The sequence below is a fragment of the Staurois parvus genome, unplaced genomic scaffold (assembly GCF_062004578.1).
Source record: "Staurois parvus isolate SC_StPar_1 unplaced genomic scaffold, SC_StPar_1.0 ptg002034l, whole genome shotgun sequence".
Lineage (NCBI taxonomy): Eukaryota > Metazoa > Chordata > Amphibia > Anura > Ranidae > Staurois > Staurois parvus.
This window is the reverse complement of record NW_028319830.1, coordinates 96,784-109,223: the sequence shown is the minus strand read 5'-3', so window position 1 is coordinate 109,223 and position 12,440 is coordinate 96,784. Positions and strand designations below refer to the sequence as shown.

The 12,440-nt window shown below is 39.8% G+C and overlaps 1 protein-coding gene across 1 annotated transcript in view; it reads left to right on the top strand.

Moving 5' to 3' along the window:
- The window catches only part of LOC149432951 (lactase/phlorizin hydrolase-like), an 84,136-nt gene that overhangs the window by 29,001 nt on the left and 42,695 nt on the right, over positions 1–12,440 (top strand). The window contains exons 7-9 of the mRNA XM_089664775.1: positions 1,838–2,483; positions 3,802–5,355; positions 10,330–10,598. Of these exons, the coding sequence (XP_089520901.1) occupies positions 1,838–2,483; positions 3,802–5,355; positions 10,330–10,598 (2,469 nt within the window). The remainder of the gene's footprint in view (positions 1–1,837; positions 2,484–3,801; positions 5,356–10,329; positions 10,599–12,440) is intronic.

The following is a 12,440-nucleotide window of genomic DNA, read 5'->3' as shown; positions in this document are numbered from 1 at the left end:
TCAGCAATGTGCGAATTTGCCTCTGTATTTCAAATTTCAGTGTTTTTGGTTTGATTATATTATTGAATTAAATTTATTATTCTTATATTATTATTTTATATGATTATTAATTAAATTATAATTTATGATTTTGTGTTTCAAGTTTTATCATACCCGGGATGTTTACTAGACTCTTGTTGGAACAGATTTCAGTGAGTTATTCCTAAAAATTACAGCCTACAATAAAAAACTACATATTTCCATGCAAAAAAATGGTACCGCTTTCAGCACCAAAGATCGGAAATAATCATACCGCCGAGGAGGTTAAGTGACTAACAAGGTCATTTTTGTTTTAAAGTTACCTTGTCAGTCACTCAAAAAATTTACCTCATTAACCTCTTACAAAAATTAAAATATCTGTTCATTTTAATGCCTAGTGCACACAGGACATTAAAAAACTCTTCTAGAAGCCTTCCTACTGGCGGTAGCGTTTCTGCTGAAAAGACGCCTGATGCTCGTAAAAGTACCGAACGCGTTTACAAGCGCTTAGGCATGTTTACAGGTGTCAAGTGCTTGGGTGTTAATTCATTTAATTGGACAGAATAATCATTTATTCTGGCCATTAAAACAAATTAACCCTCAATCCCTAAACACGCCTAGCGTTAACACACGTTTACATGCGTCAAGGGTTTTTTTTTCTGCAAAAACACTGCTGCTCCTGGACGCACTGGCCCTGGGGGGTTTTTTTGCCCTGCTTGTAAACGCTGCTGCCACTAGAAGCTCCTAAAAATCTATGTGTGCATGAACACCTAGGATAACATGAGGAGGCATTAACAAGCAGTTTAAAAAAAAAACGACCTGACACCCCTAAAAGTGGCTACAAAAATGCCCTGTGTGCATGAGGTCTAATAGAAGAGACCTTCATTGACATCTGTAGCTGCAGGCACTGTGAAGAAATTCATTCTCAAAATTCAGAAAGCAGTGGAATTCTCCAAATCAGGTCTCAGCACTCCCCTTCCCAAGGCAACTGCTTTGTGTTTACATTAGAGATTAGGAGGCTGGTGGCAGCCAACTCAGTGCTAACAGGGGGGAAAACAGCTGGTATGCTGTAAATTTAGAGGATTAGTTACTCCATAGTGCTTGAAGCTACAGAGGTCAGAGAGAGTTTGTTTTAAAACATAGCTACTGCTTGTTAAAGTCGGCCCCACACTTTATAGGTTGATAGTTTTCTCTCTTCTACACTGGAATCCCAAGCAGCATTGTCAGCACTATCTGGGTTCTCTCCTGCTGGGCTACAGAACTATCTAAGCCCCTTTCTATCTCCTTCCACATGCATACTGTGTGCTATGAAAAGACTTATGGGAGATGTATTTCTGGGGGGGGGCATGCCTACCTCATTAGGAAGTTCCCTAGGTTCCCTAGTTCCCTATTCTACTGATCTCTCCTCCCAGCCTCTGCAATAATCTTAGAAGCTTGTTGGGTCATGCTGTAGAGGAGGAGAGGGAGGTTAGTAGGTCAGGCCTAGAGATTACCTTTAGAAAAATCGCTTTGGCTAAGAGTCTCACCATATATTGAAAGGCTGTACTGTTCTAAAGCTCTCCAATCTCTACTCCACAGAAGCCATGTTTTCCATGGTGTTTTACTTATGGGAACAAATAAACTCAGGTTTTATATGTACTGTCAAACAGTAAAATGGTCCATGGCACCCACTGTCATAAAATGTATATATTCCTTGTTTATGTGTTTGTTGGAAATAGTTATATATGAAAGCCTTTTGTTTTAAAAATGCAGTGCTGCACTAACATGTTAACATGTAACATGCAATACCACTGTTTTAATCCAATTCTTTCTTATAAAGGTGACTCACAACATTGTGAAAGCTCATGCCAAGGCCTGGCACATCTACAATGATAACTACCGTGGCCAACAGCATGGGCTGGTGGGCATCTCTTTGAATTCCGATTGGGCAGAGCCGGAAACTGCCAATGACCCAGAAAGTGTGAGCGCTGCAGAGCGATATGTCCAGTTCATGCTGGGATGGTTCGCTCATCCTATTCTGGCGAACGGAGATTACCCAGAGGTTCTGAAGGCACAGGTACACCAGAAAAATATCCAGTGCCCCAACATAGTGGCTCCACTGCCCACCTTCAGTGAAGCTGAGAAGACCTATATTCAGGGAACTGCAGACTTTATCGGCATCTCCCACTACACATCCCGGCTAATCAACGCTTCCAGCAGCTCTGTTTGCGAGAACAGTTATGATTTTATTGGAGGGTTTTCTCAACATGTCGATCCTTCTTGGCCAACCACCGCCTCTTCATGGATCTCAGTAGTGCCATGGGGCTTTAGGAGGCTTCTAAATTTTGTCAAGGAAGAGTATTGGAAAACAGGTCTGTCAATATACATAACCGGAAATGGAATGCCAGCGTCCATGACTGGAGATGCTTTCAATGACAAAGAAAGAGCAGAGTACCTGAATGCCTATGTCAATGAGGCCCTTAAAGGTAATGTATTTAAATGTTATAGCAAAAAAAGTTCATAACAATATAGTTATGGACAGGGGCGGACTGACAACGCATGGGGCCCCCGGGCAATAGGGGATCATGGGGCCCCTGTGTCCTTGCCCACACTCAAACCACGCCCAAAAAAGCCTAGAAAAGGTACCAGGGGCATCTCATGGGGCCCCCTACTGACCCTGGGCCCTCGGGCAGTGCCCGAGTGCTTAAATGGTCAGTCCGCCCCTGGTTATGGATTTAGTAGAATATAGTCTACATCAGTGTTTCTCAATCTTTTTCAGTCAAGGCACCCTGTAAAATCTGCACAATCTCGAGTCACTCTATTCTAAAATGTAAAAAACAAAAATAATTGTCTTACTTGTTGCAGCAACATCCACACATACAGGACACCAAACGTTAGAGGTGATATATCCCTCCAAAGCAAATATATTTTCACAAACTGGTACTTACTGACTAGTATTTCAATGTTTCTCTTCTCCCTTAGTTGCTCTCCCTCACTCCGCTAATGTGACCCCATTGCTGGCGGAGGGGGCAAAGGAGGAGCAAACAAGGATGTTATGTAGACATCCAATGTCCTCCTTATCAATAAATGACATCATTGGTTGTTAGGACGTCATCGTCTAAAAGGTTGTAATGGTGAACAATAAAAACCTTTGGCTTTATGTAATTAAAAGGCAGGCTTGATCCTCCGGCTGGCTTGTATACAATTTTTGGGCAATTTTTAGGCATTTTGCCAAGGCACCCCTGAAGACACCTGAAGGCACCCTGGTTGAAAAAGGCTGGTCTACATTACTGTCTATGGCAGGATTTTAAAAGTGTCTAAGTCGTGCTCTTGTGAATGGACATTGTCCATCTCATGTCTTGATCCCATACCCACTCTTTTCTCATCGGCTCACGGGCCGTGATTGACAGCAGCAGGAACCAATAGCTCTTGCTGCTGTGTGAGCCAATAGGAAGAAAGAGACCCAGGAGAGCCACTGCTCTCATGCACAGTGCTGGCTCGAGATGGGGTTCAGATAAGTATAATGGGGAGTCTGGGGGGGGGGGAGCTGCATCCAGAAGGTTTTTTACCTTAATGCATAGAATGCATTAAGGTAAAAACGTTCTGCCTTGAGAACTTCTTTAACAGCAGCAGAGGAAAATCAGGTCTCCTATCCTGTCAGACAGAGTTGTACTGTGTTGCAGAGGTGTGTAAATCTAATTTCAGAGAGACCTATTCTTTAACTCCACCAAGTTTCAGGCAAAACGACACTCCTCAATGACCTCAGTTCCGACTTACATTCTTGAAATGTTTTTTTTTTTGCAGCCATCAAGACTGATAATGTATCCGTAAATTCATATGTAGTCCGGTCCCTGCTGGATGGGTTTGAGGGTCCTCAGGGATACAGCCAGAGGTTTGGTCTTCATTATGTGGATTTTGGGAATTCAAACAGACAACGGACTCCCAAGAAATCTGCATATTTATTCAACTCAATTATTGAGAATAATGGTTTTACAAAATCTAAGTCCGCTAATCCCAAAGCTTCAAGCATAAGTTGGCCATCTGCAAGAAAGCTAGCACCCCTCTCAGCTTCAAATGTCCCATCAAAGGCAAAAGTTGTGTGGGAGAAATTTTCAGGGCAAACTGCCTTTGAAAGAGACATGTATCATTATGCTACCTTTCCACATGATTTTAAATGGGGAGTGTCAACATCAGCTTATCAGGTGGAAGGAGGATGGGATGCAGATGGAAAAGGGCCAAGTACCTGGGACAAATTCACCAAAATTCCGGGAAATATTGAAAATAATGCCACTGGTGACATAGCATGTGATAGTTACCACCAGTTAGATGCTGACCTCTACATGTTAAAGTCTCTAGGAGTGAACAGTTACCGATTCTCTATTTCATGGTCCAGAATCTTCCCAGCAGGGCAAGGCACGCCCAATGATAAAGGTGTTGAGTATTACAATAAACTTATTGATGGCCTTCTAGCAAACAACATCTCTCCAATGGTCACTCTATTCCACTACGATCTTCCTCAAGCCCTAGAGGATTTGGGTGGCTGGCAGAATGATACAGTCCTTGATGCTTTTCATAACTATGCAGACTTTTGTTTTAAGACATTTGGAGATAGAGTCAAGTTCTGGATGACATTTAACCAGCCTCACAGCATCGTGACAGCTGGTTATGGCCTTGGTCTGATCCCACCTTCTATAAAGGAGCCTGGTTCTGCTCCATATAGAGTAGCACACAACTTGCTGAAGGTCCATGCCAGGGTCTACCATACCTATGATGAGAATTATCGAGGTAGCCAAGGAGGTGTAATCTCACTGAGCCTCAACACAGAGTGGGTAGAACCTAAAGACTACCAGCTACAGAGGGACATCGATGCCGCTGACCGCTACCTGCAGTTTACTCTGGGGTGGTTTGCTCACCCCATCTTCAAAAATGGTGATTACCCAGAGGCCATGAAGTGGCAAGTGGCTAACAAGAGTGCCCTGCAGGGTCTCCCAACTTCAAGGCTTCCAGCTTTTACAGAGGAAGAGAAGGCCTACATCCAGGGCACAGCTGATGTCTTCTCTATTAACATCTATACCACCAAAATAGTTAAGCACAAAACACTCAGGTTGACCCCGGAATCTTTTGAAAATGATATAGACCTGGAAACAGAGGTTAACAATAACTGGCCAACAACAGCAATTTCCGTGCAAAGGGCAGTAGCTTGGGGGACAAGGAGACTGCTTAACTGGGTAAAAGAAGAATACGGAGATGTTGCCATATACATCACTGAAAATGGAGTTGCCACTAGCAGTAGCCCTGATTATGAAGACACTGCTCGCATATTTTTCTACAAGACCTATATCGATGAGGCTTTAAAAGGTAGGTTTTAATATACTATGTATTCCTGTCTCTGTCATTTCTATCAAATATGGCCTAGTGGCTTTTTCAGTATTTAATCAGTATGACTAGGTACTCAGATGTGCCAATAAAGGACAAACAATTAATGTGCTGTTGCAACCAACGAGATCGTGTGCTAGCCCTTCTTCAGGAACAATCTACAGTTACATGCATTGTCCAGTTTAATGTATTAATATGATAATGAAGGAAAGTTTTTTTGTATGTTTTTTTAAGTTTTTGTAAGTAAGTGAGTTAGGAAGAAAATCTTTCCAATGGGAACACAAACTCCAATATAAAGACCTATTTTGTAGGCCATTAGAATGTTAGAACCTTTGCCATGTTTCTACTGCTTTCTGTTATAAGAGTATCCAGTATAGGAAGTGAGGAGAAATCACAGAGGAGACACTGGGGGAGATTTACTACAACCGGTGGGCTCAGAATCTGGTGCAGCTCTGCATGGAAGCCAATCATCTTCTAACTTCAATAAATCACTTGAGCACTGGAACGTTTTACCTGCCTGGTGACCAGGCCATCTTTTATTCTTTAGCACAGCGCTGCTTTAATTGTAATTACTCAGTCATGCAACGCTGTACCTTCAATAAATCACTTGAGCACTGGAACGTTTTACCCGCCTGGTGACCAGGCCATTTTTTATTGTTTATCACAGCGCTGCTTTAATTGTAATTACTCGGTCATGCAACGCTGTACCCAAATTAAATTTATATACTTTTTCCACACAAATAGAGCTCTCTTTTGGTAGTATTTGATTACCACAGGGGTTTTAGATTTATTTTTATATTATTGTAAATAATGAAAAAAGACAAAAAAAAACAATAAACAATATTTTTTAGGCAAGAACATTTTACCCCCTTCATGACCAGGCCATTTTTTACTCTTTAGCACAGCCCTTCTTTAATTGTAATTGCTTGGTCATGCAATGCTGTACCCAAATGAAATTTATATAATTTTTTTTCACACTTATAGAGCTTTCTTTTGGTGGTATTTGATTACCACAGGGGTTTTTATTTATTTGTTTTTGTATTATTGTATATAATGAAAAAAGACAAAAAAAATAACAATAAACAATATTTTTTAGGCAAGAACATTTTACCCCCTTCATGACCAGGCCATTTTTTACTCTTTAGCATAGCACGTGTTTAATTGTAATTGCTCGGTCATGCAACGCTGTACCCAAATGAAATGTATATCATTTTTTTCTACACAAATATAGCTTTCTTTTAGTAGTATTTGATTACCACTGGGTTTTTTTTATTTATTGCATATAATGAAAAAGACAAAAAAGAAAATAAACAATATTTTTTAGGCAAGAACATTTTACCCCCTTCATGACCAGGCCATTTTTTGCTATTCAGCACTGCGATATTTTAACTGGGTACAGTGTTGCATGACAGCACAATTACCAGTTAAAATATCGCAGTGCTGAATAGCAAAAAATGGCCTGGTCATGAAGGGGGTAAAATGTTCTTGCCTAAAAAATGTTGTTTATTGTTATTTTTTTTATCTTTTTTCATTATATACAATACAAAAATAAATAATTAAAAAAAAAATTGGTAATCGAATACCACTAAAAGAAAGCTCTATTTGTGTGAAAAAAAAATTATATAAATTTAATTTGGGTACAGCGTTGCATGACCAAGCAATTACAATTAAAGAAGCGCTGTGCTAAAGAGTAAAACATGGCCTGGTCATGAAGGGGGTAAAATGTTCTTGCCTAAAAAATATTGTTTATTGTTATTTTTTTTCTTTGCTTTTTTCATTATATACAATAATATAAAAATAAATAAATAAAAAATCCCTGTGGTAATCAAATACCACCAAAAGAAAGCTCTATTTGTGTGAAAAAAATGATATAAATTGTGTTTGGGTACAGTGTTGCATGACAGCGCAATTACCAAACACAATTTCTATCATTTTTTTTCACACAAATAGAGCTTTCTTTTGGTGGTATTTGATTACCACAGGGTTTTTTTATTTATTTATTTTTATATTATTGTATATAATGAAAAAAGCAAAAAAAAAATAACAATAAACAATATTTTTTAGGCAAGAACATTTTACCCCCTTCATGACCAGGCCATGTTTTACTCTTTAGCACAGCGCTTCTTTAATTGTAATTGCTTGGTCATGCAACGCTGTACCCAAATTAAATTTATATAATTTTTTTTTCACACAAATAGAGCTTTCTTTTAGTGGTATTTGATTACCAATTTTTTTTTTAATTATTTATTTTTGTATTGTATATAATGAAAAAAGACAAAAAAAATAACAATAAAAAACATTTTTTAGGCAAGAGCATTTTGCTTCCTTCATTACCAGGCCATTTTTTGCTATTCAGCGCTGCGATATTTTAACTGGTAATTGCGCTGTCATGCAACACTGTACCCAAACAAAATTTATATAATTTTTTTCACACAAATAGAGCTCTCTTTTGGTAGTATTTGATTACCACAGGGGTTTTAGATTTATTTTTATATTATTGTAAATAATGAAATAAGACAAAAAAAAACAATAAACAATATTTTTTAGGCAAGAACATTTTACCCCCTTCATGACCAGGCCATTTTTTACTCTTTAGCACAGCGCTTCTTTAATTGTAATTGCTTGGTCATGCAATGCTGTACCCAAATGAAATTTATATAATTTTTTTTCACACTTATAGAGCTTTCTTTTGGTGGTATTTTATTACCACAGAGGTTTATTTATTTATTTATTTTATTATTGTATATAATGAAAACAGACAAAAATAAAAAACAATATTTTTTAGGCAAGAATATTTTACCCCCTTTCATGACCAGGCCATTTTTTGCTATTCAGCACTGCGATATTTTAACTGGTAATTGCGCTGTCATGCAACACTGTACCCAAACTAAATTTATTCATTTGATTCACACAAATAAAGCTTTCTTTTGGTGGCATTTGATCACCACTGATTTTTTTATGTTTTGCGATATAGACATAAAAAGACCAAAAATTTTGAAAAAAACATTTTTTTTTACTATCTGCTATAAAACATATCCAGGAAAAAAAAATAAAAAAATTCTAATGTCTTCATAAAATTTGGCCAAATGTATGCTGATGTATGTCTTTGGTAAAAAAAAAAAAATCCCAATAAGTGCATATTGACTGGTTTGTGTGAAAGTTATAGCCTTTACAAACTATGGTATATATACTGGCATCTTTATTTATTTTTTTATACTAGTAATGGCGGTGATCAGAGAGTTATAGTAGGACTGTAATACTGCGGCGGGAAATCTGACACTATTTGACACTGGATGGGAGATACACTAACTGACTAACTGACACTGACATCACCAGTGACACTAATAGCGATTGGTAATCATATTATACACTATCACTGTACTAATGATACTGTCTGGGAAGGGGTTAACATCTCAGAGTAATCAATGGGTTAACTGTGTGCCTAACAAGTGTTAATGTGTGTAAAAAGTGCTTCTTTTTACTAAGAAATCTGTTTGTTCCTTGCAATGCAGAGAGAAGAAATAGATTGCTCCCTCTGTACAAAGCCCTATGTGTTTGTCAACAAAGGGCTCTAGGCTGTCATTGGACGCACACAATCAGCAGGTTTTAGCCAGGAATCATTGGCTGAAACCTGCTGACAAAATCCTGCTGTGTCCAATCACAGTGGGAGTCGGCGGTGTGGTAGAAAGGGGGGCATGCGCCCTGAACCCAGAAGAAAGCTCCCACGTACAGGTATGTGACGGTGCCTGTACATGCTACCCGCCCACAGTAAAATTACTGCTGGTGGGTCAGCATGTGGTTAAGCTTTGACAATAAGGCTTGGTTCACACTGCTGCAACCCCATCGACATGTGATTTCCAGTGCAACTCTGCAGTGTGACTTTCATGCGACATTAGAGTCCATGGGGCTCTAAGTTGCATTGAAGTCGCATAAAAATAGTGCAAACACCTTTTCTGAAGTCGATGCGGTTTGAGTCACATTGATTGGAATGGCCGCGATTGAAATAAATGTGTTTTGACTTGTCATGCAGTGTGAACCAGGGCTAAAACCTGGAAGATGATTGCTTTCTACGCAGAGCTGCACCAGATTTTACACGCTAAAGTTTTAGTAACTCTCCCCTATAGACTCTATCCAAAAATGAAAGAAAAAAGTTTTGGGTGGAGATAGTCAACCAATTGAATAACCTAGATAAACCTACAGTATATGCCTAGTATGGGCAGTATATGCCTAGTAGGGGCAGCAAAGTGGCTAAATGGTTAGCACTTCCGCTTGGCAGCAATAGGGTCATTGGTTCAAATCCCAACCACAGCACCACCTGCCTGTAGCTTGCATGTTCTCCTTGTGCCTGCATGGGCTTCCTCCAGGTACTCCAGCTTCCTCCCACACTCCAAAGACATGTTGGTACCCATATGGAAGAAAACTATATTTTACAAATATTCTTCCCAAATATATTGACATATACTTGAAATGCTACAATTTTGGCCATATTCTCTCTCTCTCTCTCTCTCTCTCTCCTCTCTCTCTCTCTCTCTCTCTCTCTATATATATATATATATATGTTGAAATGCGTTGTTATTACAAAATATATGAAAAAAAATTTTAAAAATACATTTCAAATATACTGTATGTCTTTAAAAATACAAATCTACATTTTTGGAATGCATTTACAAATATAAGTAAAAATATATGTTAAAATTACTTTTTTATATATTAAAAAAAATCTGAAGAATATATTTTAAAAATATATATTTTTAAAATATAATTTTTTTAAAAATATGCACCGCAGTGTGTATGAACAATGCATTGTACAATAAAACGCACACCAATGCTCATGACAATACCGGTGCTGGGGTGAGAATGGACCCCTATTTCTTAATGCAGTATTGATTTTTTTTGTGCTGTGACCAAAGCCACCAGTCACCCAGAGATCAGAAGTAACTATTATTTATTGTACAGCTTACTCCTTAGACGGGGTGAATCTTAAGGGCTACACAGCCTGGTCTTTGATGGACACCTTTGAATGGAATTCTGGGTACTCCGTGCGTTTTGGGCTACACCATGTGGACTTCAATAACCCCAACCGCCCGAGGACAGCTAAAAGATCTGCCATTTACTATGCTGAGATCATTCGAGACAAAGGTTTCCCTCTGAAAGAAGAAGACAAGTTTCTATATGGAGAGTTTCGACCAGACTTTGCGTGGAGCGTGGCCTCAGCATCCTACCAGGTGATGTAACTTGGCAGCGAATCAGGAAGTAAAGAGAGAAAAATATGGTGAAATAAAGAACTCTATGGAATTAATGCCTATGATCTCTACATTGTGCTGCATTTTAGCCTTTTTTCTGAGCACTTGTTTTTTTGAGTGGTCCTGACCAGGGGCGCACTGACCATTTGGAAACTCGGGCACTGCCTGAGGGCCCGGGGTCAGTAGGGGGCCCCATGAGATGCCCCGGTACCTTTTTCATAGGCTTTTTTGAGTTTGGGCAAGGACACAGGGGCATCATGATCCCCTATTGCCTAGGGGCCCCATGAGTTGTCAGTCGGCCCCTGGTCCTGACTGTATAAGCCACAGATAATTACAGGTGTATTCACAATTTGAATTTTCTTTAAATAACAAACATGTTATAGTTACCTGCTCTGCGCAATGGTTTTGCACAGAGCAGCCCCAATTCCCCTCTTCTTGGGTTACACACCGGCACTCCTTGCTCCTCCCCCTTGCAGAGTGCCCCAGTAGCAAGTGGCTTGCTATGGGGCACTCATGTCTGCTAGACACACAGAGCATGACTAAGCCTCACCACCCCACTCTCTGCTCACTGGCTCTTATTGACAGCAGCAGGGGCCAATGGCTCTCACTGCTGTCTCTGAGCCAATGAGGAGGGAGAGAGCTAAGAAAGCTCTTGCTCTCCTTCACATTGCTGTATCAAAATGGGGCTCAGGTAAGTATTAATGGGGACCTGGGGAGAAGAGATGCATGCAGAAGGATTTGTACCTTAACCCCTTGGTGCCGACACCTCCTGGCCCTTTAAGGGGTTTGTGACTCCAGAAGCTGTAGCTGGGTTTAGGGTCATGTGACCGCCGTGATTGGCTGTCACAGCAGTCACTTGATCGGAAAGGTCCCAATCAAATGTAGTGATCGGGACCTTTCCGCTAGGCACCGGTAAATGTGGGAACGCATTTGGTACGCAAATATGTGGCCTCTTGGTGTCAAGGCCGAGCCGTCGAGAGGTCGGATCTTTGCATACTGTCAGTGTGAACAGGTTAATGCAGAGAATGCATTAAGGCAAGAAAAACCTCTGCCTTCAGAACCACTTTAAGTAGAGGCATTGGTCATAAGTGACTAGCAAAAAGGAACAGAGTACATGACTTGTGATTTAAGGCAGAAATGTCTGATTTAAGTCAGAAAAAAATTTTGGCTAGATTTTGGTTTAAACCCAAATCTAGCCAATTTTTTTTTTTTCATCACTGTTGGATACAGTGGGGAAACATTAGGCCTCACGTACAGTAGACTCTTCTGAACGCCTTTCTCCTGCCAGGAGACAAGCAATGATAAAAATGCACCTAAAGCTGCATTTTTCAAACGCCTCAAGCATTTGGGCATTCATTCATTTCATTGGCCAAAATAATAATTTATTCTGGCCATTGACATTAATTACCGATCAAGTGCTAAATGCTTCTAGCATTTAGGAATGTTGATATGCGTTTAGGCGCTTTGGGTGTTTTTTCTGCCCAAATGCTTCTCCCCTGAGCGTGATTTAGTTGCATTCTTAATTCTGCCCCTAAATGCCTGTTATTGCCTATGTGTGCATGGACACATAGGCTAACATAGAGGGGCATTTAGGAGAAGAAATAGAAAACGTCAAACATCTGTAAAATGGGCGTTTGACAGCTACAGTGTGCATGAGGCCTAAATCTAAACTCTGGGAAAATGTAAAAATTACCCTTGAAGTGTGGCTCTCTGCTCAACACAAGGGTTAATCACTTGTTTTTGTCTAGCCCAGGGGTGGGCAAACCTTTTGACTTGAGGGCCGCAATGGGTTCATATATTGGACCCGGGGGCCGGACCAAGAGT